Here is a 26,929-nt window from a genome sequence, read left to right as displayed (position 1 = left end):
GCTAAGCACCCCCTAAAATTAACCGTGATATATTGAGGGCATACCGCAGCAGCGTTGATGCAGGGATGCACTACACTTGCTGCATGGGCTCTCAAATCAGGACCTTGAACTTGAAGTCTGCTGACTTGCTGAAAGGTGGCGTAGTTGCGGTCTGCAAGCGGCTTTTGTCAATACTCATTCCATTTCTTTACTGAACATATTAATTAAGTGCCAGCCAATCCAGTTTAAGCAAGGCAGGACAGAAGTGAGGCACCGTCTAATGACCGAACACTTGCCCGGGCGATACAGACCGAACAAATGAGTTCAACTTGACGGAGGCGGGCAAGTCTTCCCTCGATGTCACAGAATGAATTTACGATGGAGCCCATCTGGAAGCCATTGCAGGCGTAGCTGGTGGTGGTTGTCAACAGCACAACACCAGAGCAAAGGAATGTGTTTATCCCCCCGCTTCTGCGTTGGAAAGTGACCGCACTTCGCATCTCTCCACCGGCTGGTGACGGGGGGGGGGTTTACACTGCCCTCACTGGTGAAACGAGCGGAGAGTACAAACCCGCGGCCCCGACGTAGCATAAACGTGGAAAACTTCACTGCCTGATCTCCGAGCCGAATGTGGCTCCTCTCCGATTCTTCCTATGAAAGGAGGAAAGGACTGGCTCCTGAAATGAGCACTAGGTTAGGCTCCGGGTGAAGAGCTCTCTGTGGCAGGGGCAAGACAATACACTCCAGAGCACAGATCCGCCATCGCTGCATCATTGAGGAAAAACAAGCTCTTCCTGCATCTACTTCTGATGTCTGTTTGCTCTACTGTCTGTGTGTACATAGACCGTTTTCATTCACCGAGTGCAAACCATTCCTGAAATTGAACGTTGCCTTTAACCTTTCAGCAAGGAAAAAAAGGAGAGGATCTGTATCAAATAAACAGAGGTCTCTAACAAAACCATGCATTCATTACTGAATTTGCATGGCTGGTCTCAAAAAATAAATACATGAATAAAAAAATGTTTAAGCACTCAAACCCTTCTGCCACAGAACTGCATGATGGTCCTCCTGCCGAGAACATTTAAAACCTGTTTACTGAGAACAATCACTCACCCTCACAGTCAAACAAAGTAGCAAACCTCCTTTTGAAGTGTCGCAAACTCACTCCTCCTGTGAACACCCTCCCCCCCCCCTCCTGCCGACCAATTGCCTCGGCAGAAAATTTCAATTAGGAGACAAGCAGGCTTTCGTTTCAACTCGAGTCTCATTCAGTCACCTCGCAGAGTCGCTGGCTTTCACCTAGGGCAATTCATCTCACCCCAAACAAACAGCCACCCCTGACCTGACGCCATGGGAAAAGAATGCAATTCATTCTGGCATCAATGAGAAAAGTGTTCTGACAGCGCCTGAGACCACCATTAGATAAACCCGCTCGGGCTGACGTGTGGAAGCACAGTGAAGCAACAAGTTTGCTCCTCAAAAGTAGGCTGAGATTCATTCAACATGACAAAATGAGCCCAACATATAAAATGAATGGCAGCTCATGGTGGCAAAATTAAACTGGTAGGACACCTGCACAGAAATGCTAATCTTAAACATTTAAGTTAGTCAAACAGCTAGCATTAGAGCAAAAGTACTGGTGCAAGACTAGTTTTCATCATTTCAAGGAGAGCTCCATGAAAGCAGAAAGACAACCGATTTTCTCACTTACTGAGAGTGCAGAAAGGGTCAGAGGTAAACAGGGGTTACAATATCACTCCAGTAACCTCACTGGGCCCAGCCCACAGCCCTGACCTATGGAAACTTGCATTAGTGAAGTAAAAGTGCTGCAAAGCATTCAGGAGCAAACGGAAAGGCCACCCGTGCTTCCAAGCCTTTCGGTGGCAAGAGAACATCCATGCGACAGAATCACCGGCCTCCCCTTATTAAAGAAATAAAATTAAGATTGGAGAAATGGTCCTGAAAGGCCTTTAGCTTAATTACACAGTCCTGAAAACAATGGTGCATCGGGGCGGTCGCCTTCGACTTGTTTTGAGAGTGCTCAATGGAGGAGGAAAGAGAATAAAAGATTTTCTCCTCTGAAATCAATGAACTCACTGAAGATTAATTCATTTTTAATGCATACTGACATGTTGTGGAGAGGCCCCCCTTCCCTCTCCCACGCAAACAGAACAACAGGTCGCTCCATCGCCTCCTGGGCTGGGTGAGGTAGAGGGCAGCGTGAGAGGGGACTTAGCACCCACTGACAGGAGGGGGTGAGAGGGGGGAGCCTTCTAAAAATGGGAACATAGCCTTTACTGCGACCCATCCCCCTGGCATACTCCACACCTCTGTCCACAACGGTCGCCCTCTGATGACTGCAACAAGGACCGGCACCACCCCCACCCCCAACCCCACCGTCCGCAGTGCACCCCCACCAAATGCTCTGTTCTGCAAACACGATGCATCACTGTCAGCCTGGGTCTTCACCAATTCAGCCCCCACGTGCGTGTGCGCTCCGGAGCCAGGCCACAGTGCTCCGCAAATTAGGATTGCTCCATCTTTAAGAAATAAACAAACAACAACCAGAACAACCAAAAACTGTTCATAGAGACCAACTCTAAAAGGACATTTTGCTTTAACACTGCAAGCCAGAGAAGCCCACATACTGAGTTTTCTTTTCACACCACTTCAAAAGACACACATAGCTACAGTCTACCTCCTTGCATACACCACACACACAAACAGAAGACTAAAACAAATATGTTTATAGTTAAACCGTTAGGGAGTTGGCAGGGGGGAGAGTAAACAAGCAAAACTCAGGTAGTAGTGCACTTCTTTCCACACTAATCAAATGTGATCATATAGACCATCCTAAGTTACAGAAGGAAATTTCATTTCTAAATTTAATTTCCATAATTACACTTGTAGTTTCCTCGTGCTTAAACTTTGCAAGTGGCACTTTTTTATCTTGAGGATTTCCGTGGCTGTACCCAGGGCTGAGAAGAAAGAATGAGGACAGAGCGCTTCTGCCACTACCCTAAACCAGGATAGGCAAAGAGCCTGGAGAGGTTAGGCTTCCACAACGGAGCCAAATGAAACCTCTCCAACCCAAATTAGAATCATAAAATGGCAATAGAGTCATTACTGTGTCATTAAACAACAGGTGCTGATAGTCCTGCGATAGCACTCGCGGTGCTTCTCATCCGGGCTTCTCCCAGCTTGCTGGCAGAGGGTCCCACTTCACTGGGAACGCACAATGCTGACGTTCCCAAATGCGCAGGGGTTGGCGGCTTGTCTTTCTCTGCAATGCAGCTTGCAAACATCTGTCGAGCAGGTGAGGGAGCGGACCGAGGGGCACCACATAAGGGCTTTTACTCCATTCACCTGCCTCCTGTGACTAACCGTTAGAGTCACCCTGTAACGTTTAGACACTAAAGCGTCAGTCCCACTTCCATTCTGTCAAAGACCACAGTACCAGGCTAGTCTTGTGACTGCAGAGAGATTGGTGTGAGAATATTGTGATTGTTTTAACAAACTACATCCCCACAACTTCAGTATTATGGTGTTGGGTGCCCAGCCAGCTCGTTTCTGTGTAATCAAGTTCAAAGAGGAGCCACTTGAAAATCTGCACTTTCACCTGTGGCAAATGCAGCCTCATAAGACAAAAAAAGAAACTGAGCACTTGAGAGATCAGTTTCACCTTACCTGGCCTACGCATAACTGCCAAAGAGGGGTTTGTGAAGAATTTGTTACCTAACATGAAACGGTGAGCTCAACGATGTTTGCACTGCTGTGACACCTTGCCTTGGATGCCAGAAATCAATGACACATATAACTATATATTTGACCATGGTGTTAAACAATAGCTGGTCAAGCAATAGTGAATTACCTCAATATTATCATGAGGACTTGGTAAATGAGGCAACGGACAGCTGGGCAGAAGGTTACTACAGGCTACACCAGAATGTTTGTTAGTCTTTTGAGACAAGTTCAACTAAAAGCCTTCCAATTGCTCAAGTGTTACCAACTTGATTTAGTAATAACAAGCCACTTCTCTCTAACAAAGGATTTACAGTCCACATACCACATGGGCAGGAAGATAAGAGACTTGCACATCATTACAGCAAAGCTGAGAATCCAGACACCATCAGTAAATCAAAGGGAAGACCAAGAGGATGTAATAACAGTTACCCACAAGCAAACAGGGATATTATTTAACTAAAATGAATTTCCATTCTGAAACCCTAACAATGCAATCTGTTCTATCACCAGCGGATTCTTCAAAATATCAGGTGCTTAGGTCCTCCTCACAAGATAGGTCCTATGATCCACGTTCACATAACAAAAAATATATATATTTGGTGGCTTAAATCTAAATATTATCCTTAAGTGAAAACAGAAGGCGACCAGTGATTGTCAATACCCCTGGATTAATCTGTCAACTCTTAGTTCTATTTAAAAGGCTCATGTAAGAAATAAATAAATACATTTTGAAAATCTGCCTCTACTGTACCCAATTGTATTTCCAATGTGGGGTCCCAGGTGATCCAACACAAATCTAAAGACCATTATAAAATCTTCAGCGCAAACACGATTCAAATACCAAGCACACTTTCGGGCGGCAAACATCTTCCAACACGAAAGTGAGTAAATAATTTTCCAATTGTCACGTGTAACCTTTGTGACAGCCAAACGCAAACGTAAGCTAAGGGGTTAGTTACTGTGACACAGAAAGCAGGGCGTCAAATAGGCGAGAGTACAGAGACAAAGTAAAATATATATTGACTGGTGGTTATCTTAACTGATATTCACAGCAGATAGCTCGCTCCTTTTACGTCAGCACACAGCTTAAGAACTAGCTGGGTCGTCCAGTTTGTGTTGATTGGTTTCAACGCTGTTGATAGGACGGAATGGTTTCGTTTACCGACTTACTTGTATAAAGACGACACTAGAAAAGCGAAGCCGGTTAAAAGTCGTGGCCTATTGTAAAATTTCCTAACGTACTCGGGGTCATGGCGATTCAAAAATACAACACATAGCCAAGTCAAAGCACGCTAATGTCAGCTACACATTTCGCTAAAATATTCGCTATACCAAGTAACAGCTAGTATAGTTTAATCTAAAAAATTTAAACAATGCGAATAACTAATAACCTATACGACTAGAGTAACGCCTTGTGTCAAAGGCACCTTTACAGAATTATAGAATTAAACTGCAAACCGGTAGATCGTGTTAACTGACGCTAGCTAGGGAGCTATCTATTTTTCTGGTGATACGAACCAAGTCTCGGCTAGTTTAACGTTAGCTCTGCTACTTTCGCGGCGTGTTCCCGACATCGTTCAAGCAGGCATCTGACTGGCAAACGTTGAACACCAATTCCTAACCAATTTTCCTCGACATAATATGACCCTTAAGCCACAATTTATTTAACCAAATAACTGACCAGAATTCCAGTCACCATCCAAGACTCCACACTGACAATTTAACAGTTAGTTGATTAAAGTTTCCAAGACCACTATATGGGTATATCAAGGTGATAAGGCAAGCTATAAGGTTGTATCTTCAAAAACTTGTGCATATTGTAATGCCACTAACTCTTCAATGACATGAGCAAATGTGTTGAAACGTGGTAACGTTATTATTCTTCAGACTCACAGAACAGAGTGTAAACGGGGGAGGGGTAGCTATTTAACTAGCGACCTAGTAGTAGTAGCCAACGCAACTGAATAAAGCCAGCTAATAGGCTAACTGGATGAAAGCAACATGTTCTACGTTAACAGCACAAGTTTGCAAAAGCGATTTTAAAATTCAAACAAAAAGTCAATTTGACATGTTTTTTATTAAGAGGGGTTGCTTTCAGAGAAAGTAACGTTATAGTTTAAACTAGCTAAACACGTAAACAGTAACGTAACTTAACGTTGCACTCTTTCCTTCATGTAAACTTCATCAAACAGTAACAAAAATTAAGCAAAACATGCATTTTGCACTATGACAAATAAAATTAAAATACAGCCAATGTGGGAAACACAGCTCTATATGCTGTTCAAATTCAACTCCGTTTTGAAGACCCATGCAAAGTAGTTGCTAAATTCTTCACCCTCAAAATAAACGAGCATGTAAGGCACTATAGAATGGGTTGTGCTATGTACGGGTGTTAAGCCTAGAAGATCATCCGCGAAAATTCAGTCTGAATTTTCGTCATCTCCAATCACGAGTAATACCAAAATGCATTAAAGCTAGTGGCGTGGAAAATATATTATAGAGAAAAAATCAGCGGCTAACTCACCAATTCCAACGTATTCCTTTCAGCACACCAGTTTCTTTTTTCCACTATTAACTCTCCGCCATCTTCAGCCCTGTGTTTGTTTAAATGGGAAACACTCCCTTAGCGCAAGAAGCCAGCTTGTGCCTGAGCGACATGGTTTCTGGGTAAAGTAGTTATTCACAGCACACATTGTGATTCTATGTTCCAAGAAACCTCATCAAAATGGACTACAATTACATGAATGCCCCTAGCAAAGAAATAGAACTCCGGTTGAGATGGTTAGCAGTAACAATATAACAGCAAAAATGCTACTGCGTTTATTTTTAGCTAACCTGAGAGGCACTCTGGAGATTACCATGAACCTGTCTGGCGCAAATGTCTGAATTTCTTTATTGCATTGTCTGTTCAGGATGTAATGCATATATTTACATTTGCTTCAGGTAGGGATGGGATTAAGGGGGTTGGGATAAAGTTTAAAAGAATAGGGCGCTAGGTGTAGTTTGATTATGTAAATTGCAGCTTCACGTTTAATATTCTTCCATATTAAACGATCTTTTCAATATCAGTCGAGAACCTGATAACGCATATTGCATTGATGCTATCCGCATGTTACTGTAACGCATTTTAGTAATATTTAAAGGATTCTTAGTCGGGGCAAACTATTAATAATTAATAATAATAATAATAATAATAATAATAATAATAAATAAGATATATTAACACAATGTTAAATCAGCGGGAAGCTCAGATTGTAAAATCAAATAGGTCGAGTCAGAATACGCTTTTCAATTTATTTAAATTTTCCAAACCAGTTATTTTCGTAAAATTGTACTTAATATAAGGCTTGCATATCCTTGTCTTTTGTTGCTTTACTATCCCTTTCACAAATAAAACAAAAGAGACATTTCGATTTTGATACATACGCTAACAGGCTCCGATTACTCACACAGCACTTAAAACTATTTGAACCTTACACAACCCAAATCAAGCATCAGGCAAGTGATAGGCTATAGACAATTGAGCATTTATGTAACCATACGTTTTACGTACCAGACTAGGGCGCTAGTCTCCTAAGATTTGGTATATTATTAGTGTTTCCTGTTTTTTTTATGAGCATCATTTTAATAAATAACTTTTGAGACTGTTGTGACAGGATTAGAAGTCCCTTCTGTGATTAAGTTGGGGAGAAATGAAACATAAAGTGCCTTTTTTCTTATGCATGATTTCCATATGCAAGATCCATATGGAAGGGTTGGGTCACTGTGGCAGTTATGTTTAAAGCTAAAGATCCTGGAGCCAGGGACACAGCTGGCACCTGTCTTCCTTCCAAGAGGAGCTTGTGGTAGAGAGCACCAAACTGGTCTCCATGGTGATCTCAGGCACACCAGTGTAGGATTTCAACTGATCTAGAGAGGGATACAGTGCTAAAGAGGGAGGGAGGGTGAGGGGGGAAGGGGAGAGGAATGGTTGGACAGGAGATAACAGCGCTTGGTAATAAGCCCTTGCAGCCTCTTGCCCTGGTGCATTACACTACAATTTCCATATACACTTCAACAGGGACTTTGCAGTAAAAATAATCAAACCTGGTAAAATGCAGAAGACCGAAGACACATGGATATTTAAGAAGTGTTTTTTTAAAGTACTTAATCCCCATAAAATATTTTAGTCTTCTCCAAAAGTACTGTAAAAATGGTGATGTTTGTTGCCCCAGAATTGTTGCATGCTTCAGCAGGAGCTTAGCTACACATATCTGCCTTTGACTATAGTTGAACAAACAGCTTGTTCTAATTATGTATGTGAGCATGGGTTGGAAATCAATGGCTTATTTTTAAAGTGATATGTTTACAATCACTTTTTAAAAGATATCCCTGGACATTTGTTTTCACAGAAAGGTGCATTCATTTTCAAACCACCTTATAGATCAAACAAAAATTCGAAAGAGTACTGCTCAAAATCAGCAAATAATTAGTAACTTGGAATGTCATATAGTACAGGTTGCACATTTATTATGGACTATTAGTGCAAATTATTTATTAATTAAATAATTGATTAAATAATTGATTGAGCCATTTAAAATGAACTCATTTTCATTGATTTCATTTGACCAAGTTTCTGTCGCCAAGTAGCCTTCTTTACTTCCCACAGAAATCTGATGGATCTCTGTTTGCCCCCCTTCCCCCATCTCACACAATGCAATGCCAGACCCAACTGACTATTATTGATAAGTGTAAGCACTGTTGTCTATCACTTAGCTTGGTGGAAGGACTAGGAAATAACCCCCTACGCTGCTGTATCTATGTGGTAGACATCTACCTGCAGGAAAAACCAACAGTTTGATCTGTCCTCTCCACAACCTCTGACCAACCCCCTACCCCACCCCCACAATGCAGTGGGGTTCACAGGGGATTTGTTTACTGAGAGCACTTGCCTTCACAGTGTTAGGTTACCAGGTGAGCAGCACTTGATCTCAGCAATAAGATTCCTGGGCATACCACAGTAAAACATTTCTGAGTTGTGCAGGCACCATGCTCATTACTGAGGAAACATTTAAAGGGAAAGCCTTCATAGTGCCATTAAAGGGAAAAGACTACATTGTGCAGTTTATGAGGCGAACATAAGTAAAATCTGAAACATAAATTAAAGTCAACATGTAAATTTTGTGGGCATTTTACAGATATGAAGAGAAAAAACAAAACTGACTCATAGAATCAGTAATATGCAGCTAAATAATGATGTAAAAAGTCACATCCAGGGGGCACATCCATGGAAATGGATGTGACATGTTCCAGGCTGTAGTGACAGGAAGAGGGGGATAGAAGGGCTGTTTAACATTCAAAACAGGTAGAAGATACAGGAACAGCGACCGGGGGGAATGGAAAACTACTGCGCACAGGTGAAATGAGCAGGGCTGATCAGAGGGGGGAGGGAGACGGAGTGGGAGGGAGACGGTGAGCGAAAGAGAGAGAGCTGACTCCTCTCGTCCTGTGATCTCCAGTATCGCCCCACTCTCTCTGTCCCTGCCTGCATAGTCCAAAGCAGAGACAGTCACACGTTCCTAAACCACATATTTACTGCAGTGTGCAGAGCCACCTCTGTGAAACTACCATGCAATGACAGGTAGTGCTGGATTTTTTTTCAAATCAGAAGGTCTGTCAACATCCCACACTCAGCACATTTTGTGTGGCTTTTCTCTAATGATTTAACAGCCCTGTCAGAGTAAACATACATTGCACAGACAATATCACTGGCAAAAGATTTTTAACCAAAGAGGTAAGGAAAGGTTCCAACTTTTGGCCACAGAGAGGAGACTAATAGTCAAAGTACAGTTAACCAGACATCATGTATATTCCAGGTGTATGTCAGTCATAAATGAATGCATGTGACCTGCAGGGAGTGTGTGTAGTCTGCACAGCTGGATACCCCTCTGTGTGTATGCACATATGGGTGTGTGTGTGTGTGTGTGTTTGTGTGTGCGTGCCAAAGGACGTGGCCTGCCTGTTAGCCCTGTCAGCATCATGACACAGTGTACCCCAGCTGCAATGACAGACCTGCAGTCAGAGACATGTTTTTTCCATCAGCTACAGCACAGAAAATCTAAGGAAAGTTATTAGTGGAGATAATTTCAGCACCCCATCTGCATGTGTTATAATTAACCCACAGGGACACCCGCCATTGGGCATCCTGGAGGTCTTTGTCTGACAAAATGCTCATTTTCCTCATCGGAGAATGACTCACAGCCAGGTCCCAAGCAATAGAGAGGAAAGGCTATGCAATGGTCTGCCAAGCCAGGTTCTTATTGAAGCCAATATAGAGGTTTTCCACTAGACTAACAGTTATATGTACCGTGGCTTTCAGACAATTAAATATATTTACTGCTAATAAAAGCTTGTTCAACAACAAGAATCAACCTTCTTATTCTCTCTTGTTTTTTCAAAACAAAGCATCAGGAGAATGTTAAGCTCCATTGCAGTGATAACTGAGGTCTTTACTGTGGCACACAATACTATAGTCAGAGATTTCTATTCTTCTGAGACTTCTTCAACAATGCTTGAGACATGCTATAAACTTTGTATGAAGTACTGAGGCGTATAGCACATTATTAAATAATTTATACTGATTTATTCATAAAAATGGTATACAATGGAAATTTTAGAATTAGCTAAATGTTTCCATTTGGTCTTTGTATCTTCAGTTGGAGAAATAGGGCTTTCTGGAACTGCGATTACATGGGCAACTGAACATCAATATGGATTCCGAGGGTGGGTCTTTTTCTTTCTGTTTGTATAACATTTTAATAGACCCATATGTATCAGAACATCCTTAAACAGCTTCATGTCAAGTCACGCCAGTTATCCAAAACAACACAAGAATTGTACCCATAAATGACAATTTCTGACAAACTTGACAGATAACAGACTTAAATTCCCATATCTGATAAAAAGGCTGTTTCTCCCTGTCTCTCTCTCTCTCTCTCTCTCTCTCACACACACACACACGCACACGCACACGCACATGCACATGCACACGCACACACTTAATATTTAAAAACTCACCTGAGCCCTCTATACTCTGCCCTCACTCATCATCACCCCCCAGAGTTTTCGCTTTTTTAGCAGCAGCTGGACTTTAACCACCCTCCCCCTCGGTGATAAGGCTGGGGTTCACTGTGACATCCAGAATGCGCTCTGCAACTGAGGACTTAACACTTCCCTGCCTGTGCACTAGAGCAGGGCGTTAAGCTGGGGCCCATGGCACAGGGTGGACGGAAGGTCACAAGAGGGAAAAAAAAAACAGAGAGGTGGTTTGGTGGGAGGGCACTCTGGTTTCACTCCCCCCCATCCCCCCCCCCCCCCCCCGCCAATCCAGTCAGCGAAAAGGAAAAATAAACTTCGCTAGCGTCTCCCATGAATAACAATGAAACAACTGCAAGAGGGGAGAGAGCAACAGTGTATGATACAGAGGCGGAAGGAGAAAGACAGGCAGACAGCATTTGTGGAAACAGATTCAGAAGGCGGAAGAAGGTATCGAGTCCGATTTTGTGAGCGGCTGAGAAATTGGAGGCCTTGCCAGGAGGTCACAAACATACGCATACACACACAGTTGTAAATCACAGACAGGAGGAAGAATTCTAGTGCTCTCACTGGCCTGGCCTAGATTCACTGTGTTGGCATGCTCTCTTCCCCGGTCCTGAGGAGCGGCCCCTCGGCTCACCGCCTGTCTGCAGGCAAGACACAGACCTGCCACATGGTTCCTCCCGGAGGCTGAAATATTAATCAGCGCCATCACCAGCAGGGGAGCACGGATCATACCGGTGGCGACTGGTCCACTCCCTCTCTGTATGTACTCTTTTTCTCCGTTAGGAGGATATTGCTCTAAAAAACTGAAGTAAAATAAAACGCGGCGTTGCAACACAGCACGACCTGGAAGGACACACACTGCCTCGTTACATTACACATGTAACCTGGCATATCTCTGCAACAGAGCACACATCACACCCCGGTACATCCACATTTTTGTCTCAAAAAAGTTATTTGTCTCATCAAATGGCAATATTCATCTCGATTGAGATGGCTATCCAACCTAAAGACTGATTCTTCCTCATGCACATACTGTATACGAAGCCAAGGATTTAGGCAAAGGATACTCAAATCTGGCCCATGGGGCCAGTAGTACTGCTGGTTTTCATTTCTCTCCTCCAATCAGGGACTGATTTAAACCTGACGCACCAGGTGAGTGAGTTCTCTGGCCAATCAGTGACATTATTAAATTATGGGCTGTCAGGTAGAAGAGAAAACCAGCAGTATTACTGAACTTGAGAGTCAGATCAGAGTATCCCTGCCCCTGACACACTTTCAGTATACTGTAGAGATGATGAACCAGAACACAGAAAACAGCTAGCACGGCACTGCCAATAGCAGCGATCATAACTTAAGCGATTTAATTAAAAATTCCTCATTTGATTCCAGCCAACAGCTCCCTGTTTGAGTAGCACCGCTGCAGAAGCACTCCAGGCTCTCATGATCTTTAGCACACGTGTTCTGATGAGGCTGTAGATGGAGAACGAGTCGAGAAATCGAGACGAGCAGAGTAGCTGGGCCGCTACTATCCGCAAAGATTGACTTCCAGCTTGTATACTGAACCATGATATCCTGGTTCTCCTAATTATTGGCTATTAGTCTGTGAGCATGAAATTACATGTCTTATTAAATATAGAATTTCAAATGAGCTACATTAAATAAGTACTCCTATTTTAATGAAGCTAATTTATATGGAAATTAAACATAATCTACACAATTCAGAGACCGATTCATCTTCATTGAATTCAAAGGGGAGAAGAGAAAAATAAAACATTTTTACAATTACTTGTCTCAGATATAAACTTAGGACTTTGTGTTGGTGTTTTGAAACAATAGCATCTGACTGAAAAATGACAATACCTCAGTTTATGAGAGGAGATGTATAGCTGCAATGAAAAGCACACCACAAAGAATGACCGTCAGGCAGCAACAAAGGTTTTTAGTGGAGACCCACTGGGATTCCCCATGTGGAGGTGTGGGTGTATGAAAAAAAACATACCAGCCATGTTATGTGTCAGGTGATAGTTTTTTCAGTGAATCACTCCATGGATTAATTAAGTGCTTTGAGGCAGGAGAGAGAGGGGGGATGGGTGAAGAGGGATAGCAAGAGACAAGAGAGGGTGGAGGAGGTAGAAGGCACTCGTCCTTCTGCTGGATTATGTAATGTACCTCGTGGGCAAGTAAATCCATAAACAGTGACTTCCACTGAACAATGAATCTTTTTGCTTGCTAATGTTTTAATATCTTATTGTTTCTTACTTTCCTCAGTCTTCTACTACCACTGTGTGAGTACCCATTTTCATTTTAAGACTGCTTCATCAATCCTCCCTCTCCTTCTTGTTCTCTTGGCTGGATATTTCTACAGAAGAAAGCTCTTTCCAGGCATTGCATATGTGTGGTGATTTATTAATGCAGAGACTGCATGTGGCTGTCCTCTGCAAATCTGTCAGATGAAAAGCTCAAGGGCTCCTTCTAGTGGTCTTTCAATGTCACTGCTCTCACACAATGGATGGGTGGGGCAGAGTGTGGTGGTGATGGTGGGGGTGGGGGCGGAGTAAAACCCCAGTTGTGTTTCCATCACAACGGAGATTGTTACCTAGTTTTCCATCGATCAACTCAGAGCATTGGCCTCACCTTCAACAAGAAACACTCTATTTTTTCTCTTCTTAATCTCTGACAGAAAAAATAAAAACCTCAGAGAGAAAACCCTTGTGTACTTCCATATAAAATAACAATGGTGACTACCTGGTTAATCAATCAAGATTTTATTTGAACCAAAAAAAGAAAAAGAAAGATTTGCATAAATACATAGGCTCAAGAACATATCAGTGTCAGTACCTTTTATAAAACCAATACATTGGAACATCTATAGGCAAGCAAATGAAAAACATCAGTGCATATAAAATATCACAGTGAAAAATAAATCTGATTAGGTTCAATGTATCTGCTGTAAAACGTTGAATAGACTTTGGTGCACTTTCTTGTAGATTTTGTTGGGCAGAGTTTTAAACCTGAAGGCAATCAGTTAGCAAGGATTCCATGAAGAATGCCTTATTTATCAAATTTGCAACTAATGAAGTGCAGATACACTGTTAAGAGTTAGCAAATGTAAATTCCATGAACAGCTCAAATTATTCCATCATGACCAACTAACTGTGACAAAAAGAAAGCTAAAAGAAATTAACAGCTCTACTTATTGTTGTGCTATGTTGTATATTCAAAAACAGTAAGTGCAAAAAAAAAAAGGATGGTGTAACTACTACATCAATGGCTGGCCAATGTCATTTAAATTTTCTGTAGCTCTCATGACAAACATAGAGGTCATGCCCTGGCAGAAGGCCCTTAATCATGATACACAGCAAACTGAAACCACATGGGCAGAAGTATTAGAAAAGACAAAAACAAAAACCTTGAATACAACTTCGCTGCCAAGCATTTAGTCCCACCTAATGAATCTGAACAGCCCCACCCACAGGCGGAATGCATGCCATTGGTGGATTGGATTTCTGTCATGTGACTTGACCACTGCTATTTAATCAGGCTCATGTTGCAGTTACATAAGATTTTTTGCCTTTTGGACCCACACCTTCAGAGTAGTATGCTTTCACTTCTGTTATTATTATTATTTTTTAAATCACTAATGAGGCTTCAAATTATAAATATAATGAAGCTGAACTTTCTACAGTTGTTGAAATTCTATAAAAATAGTTTTAAAAATCTGACAAAACTTTTCATGAATATCCTATATTTATATAGATTTTTTTTCTACACATCAGACAGTAACAGGCTATGTCAAACATTCCTTCCCTCCTAAGATAATGCCATACAGAGTGAAATCTGTTCTGCTCCGTTTTACTCATACAGAGTAAAATTCTGAACTGGCAGATATTTTAATGTAATACTACTGCCTGAATGACCACTGAACCTTCTCAGTTAAAATTCATCCTCTCTTCTGTACTTTTAATACATGTGGACAGTTTCACTATACTTTCCTATTCCGTGCAATTTAAAGGGAGCTCACTGGCTCTTTCCTAAGTGTTTTTTAGGCTAGGTTTTAGCCAGGGAACAGGGCGTACAAGTTCATATCTATTGATGGCATATCAAAATCACAGGGAAGGAACAAGTCTCTTTCAAACCATTTGGCAAACAAAGCAGCATACTCCAACTCACTCTCAGCAGAATCCTGCTGGGAGGGTGGGGATTTGGGAAGGGGGGTAATAAGAGTTGGGGAGGGTATGAAGTGTATGAAGGATAAGGGCAAAGAGAGAAATTTCGATTGTATTCATTGAACATACTGAAACCTGAAAAAATACTTTGTTACAAGTTTCTGTATTAGCATCACAACTCAATTCAAGAAGAAAAAATAAAAAGAAAACAAAAACTCGAGGACCAAACCAGTTCTCTTACGTTTTTCCCCCTGATGACAAACATGAAAGCGAGGCACTGCCATATTAGTTATCTCCACAAAACGTAGCACTGCCTCCCTCGCTAAAGAAACACCCCACACAGAGAAAAACATGCACATATACACAAAGCTGTTCTATTGCCAATCAGGGTCAACGTCATCAAGTCGGTTTGTACAATATTCTGTTTAAGGACACTTTGAATTCTGTTGTTTGGATCAAATGCATAAAAGTGCTTTGCACTGCACTCCATATAGGAAGACTTTACAAAGCACTGTTAAAAAAAGAGAAAACAAATATAAAAATTGTCCACTGGATGTAAAAAGGCCACAAAATGCTTGTACTAAAGCCATCTAAATGTCTCTTTTACCAGCCGTAGTTTTAGCTGAATCCACATCATTCTGTACTTGACTTTGAAAATGTCAATCGCAGAGTGATATACAACTATTATAATCACACAAAACAATTAGCACGAAGGGGACAAACCCAGGAGGCACGCCACAGTATACCCTGTGCACCAAAAACTGAACAGCACGCTTTCAGCCAGAACAGCAGGCCTTGTAGTCCATCCTTCCTGGCCTGCTAGACCCATACCTTTGCTACACCCAGAGGGCACTCGGAAAGCTACTTCTGCTAGGGTGATTTGTTTCCAGGAAAGTTCCACAAACCATGGTCACTGGCAAGTCTTCCGTCCACACAACTAAGACCACTGCGCACTACATATGATGCACAGTACAGTTTTAATGTGTGCATTTGCCATGCATCGAATAAATAAATCTTAAAACATCACAGTCTAATTATGGTATCACCTTGTTCCGTTTCATTTTGCAAAGGAAACGTTTGCTTTCACCTGCTTTGTTTTTTTCCAGGGCAGAACCGCATTGTATGCAGTGTGCAGGATGCTTTAGCTGGACGAAAGCTTCAGCCAGACAAGTGCAAACCATGTATTTTCCACATTTTAAACTAAAAAGGGTCTCTGTCCACACAGCCTGAAAGCAAAGGATATCATGTAAATTCTACTGGATTTTAACTGGCAAAAAACTGTTTCAGAATTAAATCCAAAGTAAAGATCCACATACAAGTTATTACCTGCAACTTATCTGTACTTTCAGTATCAGGCATTTACCACAGTGTTTGGTAAAGAGGAAACAGCTCCGCAACCCTGTCGGTAACACTCACAGTAGTCTCTCTTCATCAGCTGTTTACCACACTGAGGTCTACTGCTCTGCAGTGTCACATGATTACACACAAGCACAGCAACATCCCGCAAGCACAGAAACAATCAGTAGAAAAGATCTTCGAGTGAAGCAATCTGTGAGAAAACCAAACCCAAATCTTCAAAGGAAAACAACTGCTGTTTTTCCATATTGTTTGTTGTTTAACCCAAAAGATACAGATATGGTTCCTTTACGAGGTTCTTTTGAGACCCAGGAGGCAGAATCTTTTCTGAAGGCGAGACAAGCGTGCCACAGCGAGAGCTCAGCTTGGTCTTCTCACAGCTCTCTCTACGAGGCTTTTGGTTTTCGTGCACGAGGTGAAGTTCTGTCATCTGATTTCATGACTCCATTGGCGGCACTTCCTGCAAAATAAATAAGCACATTTCAGATATTCCACAAGGGATCTGTGATATATTATTGGACACAGTGGGCAACCCTAGGTTCGGCCCGTAGAACACAAAGCTGATGCAGGTGTCTAGATGCTGTGCCAACTGGGCCATAGGGTGGACTCATGATCAGGGTGTTGGGCTCATTATCAGGGCTCATTTAGGCACCTCAATTGAAGTTACAAATGCAAAGCAACAAAAGCCCATTTAAACTATCACACACACAGCAATATTAATTCAATGCAAATTGATTGGAAAACCCAGCCACATGCAACTGGGCCTTCGGCACACATGATGCACGGCTGTCTCATTGTGAAGGGTGTTCGATCTTCACCTCTGGTTGAGTCTTTTTTGGAGGGCTTGCTCTTTGGGCTGATGACTCTCTTTTTGGTGGCCTGGATCTGGCTGTGCTCCCTCCACTTCTTCAATTGGAAATTGATGAACTTCCACATCATCCACGCTTGTGTGAGACAGATGGCAGCCAGGCAGCTGAACCTGGAGGCGGAAAGATGACAACTGAAGTGACCCCCCAGGAAAGCCTCTGAAAGCCGCAGGAGTGTGGGCAGCAAACGCTTAAGCAGGTCATTTGCAATTATCATCTGGACACCAACTTCAATTAGCTCGCTTCCAAGACCTCGAGTAGGAAGAGAATCATAAAATGTGACAGCACTCAGAGTATTTTCCATCTCAGTAATTACCAGGGCATAATTACAGATATGCGCAACCAAATCTCCTGTCCTTCTGTTACCAAGACCATAGTTCATATGACACTATGCTTGAAACTGCTGAGAGTTACAATCTGAGAGTTTGCTTTAGCTGTGTTTGTATGGAGAATGACAGTCTAAAACTGGGGGTTCCTAAGCAAGGGTCCAGGGACCTCTCAAAGGTCTTAGAGAGTCCCAGACAGTTTTCACCAAAATGAAAAACATTTAGATGAAGCATTCTTTATTAAACTGTGCTCATTACATAGTGATATGTATTGTACAAAATAGTGACAGATCCTCTATCCATCCATTATCTATACCCACTTATCCTGGTCAGGGTCACGGGGAGGGCTGGAGCCCATCCTAACACACTGGGCAAGAGACAGGAATACACCCTGGACAGGCCGGCAATCTATCGCAGGGCACACACACCATTCACTCACACACTCATAGCAAGGGGCAATTTAGAGTCTCCAATTAGCCTACCTGTATGTCTTTGTACTGTGGGAGGAAACTGTAGTACCTGGAGGAAACCCACGCAGATACGGGGAGAACATGCACACTCCACACGGACAGGCCCAGGCTGGGATACAAACCCACGACCTTGGTTATTTAGAGGACCCTGAGATCAAAACGTTTAGGAACAAAGCAAGGGCAGAGTGGGAATGGGACTTGCCTGATAGTCAGGACATTGAAGTTTCCATCAGCGATGGAGAACCCCTGGTTTTCCGTACGGGACAAGCCGAAGCCAAAGGTGAGGACAGAGAGGGTGAGGGTGAGGAGGCGAGCGATGACGAAGAGCAGTGCCCACAGCGTAAACCTGAGGGGGAAGACAATGGCCTAACAGCTGAAGGTCATAGGGTCATGGTGGTAAGGATAAAGCAGAACACCACTCCAAGAAACGAGATAAACTGGCCTTAGGAATGCAACTTGGTAATGTTATTATTGTGCTCTATAGTGATAGTCTTGTGCAGTACATATTTTAGGTACTCTAAATTTGGCAGGAAATGTGACAGGGCACCATTTAAGCCTTACTAAAAGCACTGACATACACACAACAGGATTACAAACAGAACAGACCACGTGATCATAAGATCATACAACAAATTCAATGCAAGACGATGCAGACCTGACAGACTTTCTGATGGGATCCTTTTCACAATCCATTTTTCTTAGCATTAATGATTTACAAACAAACATATGCAATCCTTACTGGTTCAAATGCTTTCAAAAGCATGCCTTAAAATGCATGCGCGCTGGGTCTACAGAGCACACTCCTCAGTATGTATACTGAGTAGGTGGAGACACCATGAGCCTGATGACTCGCTGAATTGGGCTGATGCGCGCGGGCGGGGAACGTACCCTTTCTGCTTATTCTCATCGCTGAAGTAGAAGAGCCGCGACGCGTGGAACAGCAGCTCCACCAGGTAGTGCGGCACCAGCAGGATGAGGCCCAGACGGTGAAGGCTGAGAGGAGACAGGAGGACACGCACGCAGAGCATGAGCTACTCAAGGTTCAGCATTTAGAAAAATTAAAACCGCACGAGTGATTTACTCTCAGATATAAACAACAGCATTTCAATTTCAACAAAGGCCTGGGCATAAGCGGGGATATTTTGTTTGAGAAGAGGCATGTCAGGACAATGACAAGGGCGGTACTTCCTACCCTAGGGTCTCCAATATCATTACAAAGGGGCCCATGGCAGGAGTCCAAGAACACAGACAGTCACAATTAATAATCGTGTTCAGGCATACTGTTCGTTTGTCAAACGTGGGTGGATCATATTTTTTAACAGTCCAGCAGTCCTGCTTTAACAGCACTGAATATTCTACAGAAAAAGAAACAATAGGAAAACAACCCAATTTATGCTTTCAGACAGACTGCACATCTTCACAAAGAGCAGCATTTGCCTGGTCAAAGCTAATAATGACAGCTTTAGACATATATTGTTGAAATGTACATTTTGTACCTTGGCCTGGATGGATAAAGATGAACACAAAGGCTCCATACAATAAAATAAATAACACACAGGCACAAAGCTGTATATATTGTATTGTCACTCATGATAACATTTTTTTTACATGTACTACATAACAGGCAACCTATGCAAAAAAATCTGAGCTATTCTACTAATGCTCAGTACTCCTCACTGTGTCTAAAGCAGAAGGCCCTGCCCAAGTACCTCGTGAAAGGGGGCAGGTCGCCCTTTTCAGAAAGAGATGAGTCATGCCAAGTACCCAGCTTGGATCAAACCTATCCTTCCAGTGTTTTTCCCCTCTCAGCCACCCCACAGTGAACATGTCAGTGTGGACCATGTCAGGAAAAGAACGGCCACAGGCCATCAAAACCAGACACAGAGCGGCATTATTACCAGGGGTAATCTTGCAGCTAAAATGGCATTTCCCCTGTATTTATTAAAATGCAGTCAAATGTTGAATCGGACCCAGAGAACATCCACTTACTTTAAGACATAGGCTCCAGCAATGTGGAAAATGTAAAGGCAAATATAGTACAGCTGACGAGGGATATCCTCCTAGGAAAGAGAACACAAAATGACATCACTTACCAATCTCACATGCCAGCAATAACTGCAAATATTTTTAACCTCTATAATTTCCCCAACTGTGACTGCTGGTCTGTCTCATCCAAACACTATCCTCTCTGGGTCATGCATGCCGGTTTTTTTTTCACCCTGCAGCCAATCAATTGAGCTCTGGAGTTATTGGACAGGATGACATCATAACTAAAATATCTGGTGCCAGCCCATGCAGGCACCTGATCAACTACACGCGTTGCTATTACACAATGAAGCATGGAATACTCTGCCAGCTAACTCAGCCACTTCTGCAGTTTGGTCTGAAACATTGCTCAGGCTAACTATGCACTGGCCTACAGGCTCCAGGCCAAATTCCATTCAGATCTGAACTGAGTGGCATGCAACAGCATAAAAGATTGCAGGTGTATGTACTATAATGCCAGCACCGTGGATGATTATTTAGAAAAACAAAAATTTAATTCAACAGTAACAAATTGGACTTAAAGTACAAGATACAAGATCAAGTAATATCATTGCCTAGGTCAGTGCTCTCCAACAAAGGCCCTGGAGTTCACCCAGCCAGTTTTCACCCAAAATCACCAGTGGAGTGCAGCCACTCATTAAATGCTAATAATCAAGTCATTTTTGTAATCAGGTATACAGAATTCAATTGGGATTAAATTTTGTTTTGCTCAGCATTGAACACTGAACGTTTCATCTTTTAAGACCAAACTGACTGAAATTCAACCAGTGCTGAAGGAATGTAAGAGACATGGACGAGTGAGAGCATTGTTCTGCATTTATTTTTGCAATCAGTTATCGTGCCCTATTTTCTCCCTTCACAATAACATCCTTTGTCAATCTGAGAGTTCAGAGGAAGACACTTTCTCCCCTAGCTTGCTGCCTGCCTTCATTTCTATTCAATGTGCAGGCTACCAGGCTAAGCTGCGCAGTCCTTGTATGAGAGGAGTACACTTCATGCGCAGCTCATGCAGGCAGACATGAGTCAGGTAAAAATGGCAGACTGTACATGACTGCTCACGCTCAGTTGGCTTTGTGAGGAGGCTGTTTTTATTGCCGCTCGGAAACTAAATACCGGCTATAAAAACCTGACAGAAGAAAATAAAAGGGCACATAGTTCCAATTACAAGGGCATACAAAGCCATAAACTCTTTCATCAGGCTGCCCTGACCTCTTATTTTAAGTAATTGGGCTTCCAGTGTGGGTACCGCTTTGTGGATGGATTGAATACAATAAACCCTGAAGCCCTTTCCATAGCTCAAATGATTACTCTACAACCACTTTTTATTCTATGCTGATATTCTGTCAGTTGAATATTTTGCATATCTTATTTTACAGCTCCCTCAAAGAATTTACGATGAGTCTACATAAATGGCTTTAATAAAACTGCTGTTTTTGTTGGTACATTATATTTTTTGAATAATTATTTTCCATTCTGGTTGCCACTAACCAGTTATGACACCTGATACTTCACAGAATACAGTAAAAAAAACTGCTTTATCCCTTTGCAGCTCATAAGGAACTTCCAAGTGTTATAATTTCCTTTTGTCGGACCCAACAGATACAATGACCCAGCCAAGGAGTAAACCTTTAGCAAATATAAAAAGGGAATGGAAATTTTAAAAGTTAAACCAGAGATAAAATTGTGTTGGTACCAGGCATTAGGATCGTATGTTAATCAAACTGGTTAATAGGGCTCCAGGAATTGGAGACTATGGTTCTATTATTTATACATCACTAAATAAGTTCGCCAAAATCTTAGATGACTTCAGGACAGTATGAAAGCAAAGCAAAAATCAGTAATACATTCGCACAAACAGTTTTTTTCAAAAAATCTGTCTTGTTGTAATTTCCAGTGTGTTTTAAAAAAATGAGGCACAGATAGAAACGGCACCATGTACCCCCCTACCTTTCGCACTTTCTGAAAATAAAGCTCTGGCAGGGCATGGATCCAGTAGGCAATCTGGCAAATGTAGAAGAATTTCACCTGAAAACTGTGATAAAAACTGTACTTAGCTACAATATACATAATACATTAGTTTGCCCACATTGTCACACAGGTGAACAACTCATGGGAAAAGGGATGTGAGAAGAGTAGACACCACTGGTCTCGCTGAACACAGGTCATTGCTAATTACCGAGACTGACCATCCAATCATGCCATTGTAAGATATACTTATTGTCGGGCAAGTATGGCGTGTTGAGTAAACACCTCACCTTTAAATCAATGCCCTAGACTGTTTCATACAAAACAACTACCGAGGGGAGCATTAGCACAGGCAACTGTCGTACATTTGCAAAAACTTTACTTATTTGTGATTGATAATAATCAAGAACTATCTTTTCTCAAGTTAGGGGCTAAAGGAAAGATGGCTTAAGAGACAGAGGCACATGATGATACAGCATTTCCACTTAAAAATTCAGAATAACTTCACATGGATTTTGTCAGTGTTGCATCCAAAATGGCCAGAGAAAGAACATATAAACAGCATCGCTGCGTCAGCAGAAATCACATCATTCCCATGACGCACATTTACACTTCACACACTGTAATGGGTGGTGAGAGCACTACTGGGGAATTCTCAACTTTAGGGGAACAAAGGCACTCCAACCTTGAAGGAAGGATTCTTGTTACAAGAACACCACAATCTTGAATTTTCTTCAGTGAAAACAAGGGAGATAAGATAAAAGAAATGTAACTTACACCATGTGGTTATGAGGATAGCCCTCCCATAAGAACGTAGGATTTGTTGCAAATTCCTCCTGAAAAATACCAAATAAATTGATTTCACCACAATACAAATAACAAAGTGGAAAAGCTGTCTTTACAGAAAGTTCTTGTCTTGGTCTTCACTTTTTGGTGGGCACAGCTGAACTACGCCCTTACCCCTGTCAGGATGCTACTGCCCCAGATGAAGGAGAATAAGTAGAAGGCAGCAAGCTGGCCAGACTCATTAAATTTGCTGTGCTTGGTTTTTGAAAGATGCAGCCGTCGATTGATTTTCTGAAATGAGACATAGTAAAATATGTGAGTACTTCTACTGTGCAGTACAGAAACCATGAACCCTTTACTGTTCTCTCATAAATCAATATCAACACTCAAGAGGTTTCTGAACTCTGGGTGTGAACAACGAACCTTGCAGATGCAATTTAAAAAACCAGACATCCCAAGAGCATTAAAAAAATGTTAGAGTAAGGGGAAAATTATTTCTCTCCATAGAGAAGACCTAAGCATAAATTACATTAATGCACATTTACAGGACTTCTGGTTTTTTCTGGCAGAGTGTGTGCCATCTTATAAGGTCATCAAGGGAACTAATCAACACCCTTTCTTTCCTGAGTACCAGTAGGTCAATGCAAATTAATGTCATACTGAGTTTGTAACTATACCAATGAGTAAATATATGAATATACTTATATTGTTACCACAAATACACTGCCTGTAGCCTATATGAAATGTATTTCAATTTTATTTTGCACCTGCCAGATTTATTCAGATGTAACTGTCATTCTTGATAATACAATATTGTATTTGGTTGGTCTTCTTCAATGTACACAGGCACAGATGCGCACACACACACACACACATTAGTATACAACTATAAAACAACAGCAGAAGAAACGTCAGTAACATCAACATATACAGCATTCTGTGACAAAAACACAGAGAAACTGCCAGTCGCTGCAATATCTCAGCAGAACAGCAGCCACCCAGAACAGGCCAGGCAGCAGAGTGTATATCACCCATGCAGACTGGCCCTTCAGAGCGGGTGTGTGTAAACATGTGGACAGGCACAGGATATCAAATGTGACTTGTGAAACGCATGAAGGAGGGAAGTCTGACAGGACTGGCACTCCCTCCCATCTTAGTGCAACTTGCAACTCAAGAGCGAGTGCCGAGATGACAGCAGGAGGGGATCTACGCTCTGAAATATCATCCCGGGTGCTCTCAAAAGCCACGGGAGGACACATAAAGCATGCTAGTGTGTATGCTTCAGGCTGGCATTGGGGAAATCGCTTACATCAAGAACGTATTCTTGGATCAAGGCGTGGAGTATAATGGCAATCAGCACATAGAAGAACACAGTTGCCATGTCTTTTGGTCCATATTGGTAAAAGTTTCCCGATTCAGGCCTGTCATCTGCACAAAACAGAAATAAAACAAATTTATCAGAAAAGCTTTAATAATTGTATATTGCTATTTTACAAAATATACATTGACATCACACATTATAGAATCCTGAATCTCTTGTATACCAGTTTTGCCTACTATTGCCTGTTTTGTAACAAAATGTTTAGAATGTAAAAAGCTCAACAGAATACACATTACATACACTCAAAGATTTTGAGACACAAATAGCAGCTTACCAAATGTATGAGTTACATTGTATTGGACCGTGATAAACATGATAGCAAACTTTGCTGTTACCTGTAAAATAAACAAAACACAAATTACTATTCACAAATTGCGGTGTTAGTGATTTATAGCCAAGTTCATTTAGCAGCATTTTAATGCTTATTTCAGGGACAGACCAATAAGCCTAACTGAAACGCGCCTCAAAAAAAAAAAGAAAAAAAAGATCTGTAGTCTATGCATTACAGAGAATTCCTTCCATTATGCCTACATATACGTCCATGTACAGAACAACCAAGTCCAAGGACGGTGGATATTTATTGAAAATGCGGCTTCACGAAAGGCCAGTAATGACTATCATTGTGTAAAACATGATTATTGGACGATACCCTGGACCACCACGCTGTGCATGGTTCAACACACCTTCAATTTTCTGCTAAGCTCAAACATTTAAATTCGGCCGAAGAATGTACAAATACTTTAAATACTGGAAAGCATTAAAACGTCCTTAAAGGGTTGGAATAATTAAGTATACTTCCGTTCATGTACTTCATTCATGCACGTTGGACCTGTACAGTAAAATTGACATTTCTGCACTTTTTATACATTTGTCAGTTCTTTATAATAAATGTATGATTGTTTCAGAATAATTAGGAATTTAAAACGCATGCACGTGTCCAATATGTTCTGGTTACAAACATTTTTCCAGAAGCTAGCAAACATTTTATCACTAATTCAACCTGCAAGTCCAATATTTTGACACACGTCAGTCAGCTAACAAGCTCTCAGAACGATCTGCAGAGGTTGTTAGCTAGCTTGCTAACGTAACGCTAGCGTGCTGAAGCCACTCTACAAAGTAACACTTCACCACATTTGGTCACTCTTTCCTGTTCTGTTGATCAACAATCAAAGCAAACCACTGTTATATTATAATGGGGCTTCACAAGAAAGTGAGCAACAAAATGTAATGTATCCATGTATCGTTCCGAAATTGCCTGAAGCGCAGAAGTGTAGCAAGATACACTGGCTACAGTAGGGCCTCCTTCCTTGGCTGTGGATGTGATACATGAGAAGGGAGACACTAACGCCCAGCCCCCTTTGCGCTGTCAGTGAGCGAAATGTTTTGCATGTGCGATAGCTTTTTTAATACTGTACCTCGAACATCAGTCCCAGCAGAATGACCATGGCAACGCACGAAACCATATCCGCGTGATTCTGGATCACGAACTCGTGGCTCAGTACCGGTGGGCTCTTGTTCTTCTTTCGGAAACCCATGGCTGACAAGTCTCGCTCCTCAGACTCACTCAGTCGCACAGTGCACCTGCTTATACGCCCAGGTATTACCGCCCTTTCGCACCCTCCACTTACTGGTCAATGTGGTGTATTCTTGGTCATGAATTCAAAGTAATGACATAGATACACTAAACGTATACACCACGCACGCAAGCCCCGAACCCGTCAGATGTACCCTCCCAGTTTCTACTCCAGCCTCATTCATGAACCGCCCACTTACGTAAAATATCCCGCCCAGTTACCAGTTCAATTCATGACTGACATCAAAATGAGCTAATAAAGTTGAGAATAAGCAGGCTGATTAACTGTGGCCTACACCAATCTGAAACGTTCTAGAGGAGGCGACAACACCAGAACGTCTTTTATCCAGTATCGCTCAATAACGAAGAAACCCCAGCATGGCAGAATTGCTTATGCACTATCGTGTTCGTACATTGCATTCTTTCCGTGAATCTTCCTAAACACGTCAGGAAGGATAGGAAACGAGAAAAAGAGAACCGAGGAGTGGGCTTGTGAAGATACGGATAGCCGCCTTCACTGATATTTTGAGACGAGGTCGTTCATGAGTGACGTTGAAACCTGCAGCAAGTGCACTAATTCGGAATTCGTGTTTTAGACGATAATATTAAATTACATTTTTTTAAATGACATGCAATTTCTGTGTCAACTGTTCAATCGTTCCTCGTCAAGTAACATTTGTTTGATCAGCATGCTTATTTAATTTGTTACCTAGGCTCTACATATTGCATGGATCTGAACTGCAGCCATTGTGATTTATATTAAAAATTCATACTTAATTCCTCGTAATCTTATTAAACCCTTCACTGACATTTTAGCCCGCGTTTAACTTGTGTGAACCCTGGCGGATTTTGCTAAGCGGTAGGCTATAGTCGAAGGCTCTCTTGTGTTTCTTTGTGGTTGTGCTTTGCTGTAGAACTTCGGCTGTGTTGGGCCGTCGTGTCGACTGGCCTTTAAAAAAAAGCTAATTTGGTCATCGTGCCAGATTGTAGTGAGCGGATAGTGACACAAAAAGCACTTCTGGTAACTAGCTAACAATTGTGCCATAACCATAACTGAGCTGGCTAAAGCGCAGAATATTTTTAAAAACCTTATCATATGATCTATATTTTGGTGTCATAGTTCACTGCATATTTGTGGAAGTAGCATAGACTTTGCTGCATTATCCAGCTAGGTCAGGTGTTCTCAAACTT

The 26,929-nt window shown here is 41.9% G+C and overlaps 3 protein-coding genes across 4 annotated transcripts in view; 1 reads left to right on the top strand and 2 right to left on the bottom strand.

Moving 5' to 3' along the window:
* LOC135234196 (nuclear receptor coactivator 3-like) overlaps positions 1-6,393 on the bottom strand; it is a 58,734-nt gene extending 52,341 nt beyond the window's left edge. For both annotated transcript variants that reach the window (XM_064298539.1, XM_064298540.1), the window contains exon 1: positions 6,248-6,393. The gene's annotated coding sequence lies outside the window, so the exon portion shown is untranslated. The remainder of the gene's footprint in view (positions 1-6,247) is intronic.
* Positions 6,394-13,552: 7,159 nt separating this feature from the next.
* Positions 13,553-26,119, bottom strand: zgc:113278 (Translocating chain-associated membrane protein 1-like 1-like). Its single transcript, XM_064298535.1, has 11 exons — positions 25,581-26,119; positions 24,440-24,500; positions 24,094-24,212; positions 22,959-23,075; positions 22,776-22,834; positions 21,981-22,065; positions 19,977-20,047; positions 18,876-18,980; positions 18,190-18,333; positions 17,144-17,304; positions 13,553-16,785 (listed from the first exon to the last, which is right to left on the bottom strand). Exons 1-11 carry the CDS (start codon positions 25,698-25,700, stop codon positions 16,712-16,714), a joined length of 1,116 nt encoding a protein of 371 aa, XP_064154605.1. The 5' UTR covers positions 25,701-26,119; the 3' UTR covers positions 13,553-16,711.
* Positions 26,101-26,929, top strand: part of LOC135234192 (MYND-type zinc finger-containing chromatin reader ZMYND8-like) — a 21,146-nt gene continuing 20,317 nt past the window's right edge. Inside the window, exon 1 of the mRNA XM_064298530.1 lies at positions 26,101-26,119. The gene's annotated coding sequence lies outside the window, so the exon portion shown is untranslated. The remainder of the gene's footprint in view (positions 26,120-26,929) is intronic.

The sequence above is a fragment of the Anguilla rostrata genome, chromosome 11, assembly GCF_018555375.3.
Source record: "Anguilla rostrata isolate EN2019 chromosome 11, ASM1855537v3, whole genome shotgun sequence".
In the NCBI taxonomy this organism is placed as follows: Eukaryota; Metazoa; Chordata; class Actinopteri; order Anguilliformes; family Anguillidae; genus Anguilla; species Anguilla rostrata.
Note: the sequence above shows the minus strand (reverse complement) of the source record. Positions and strands in the feature narration are given on the sequence as shown.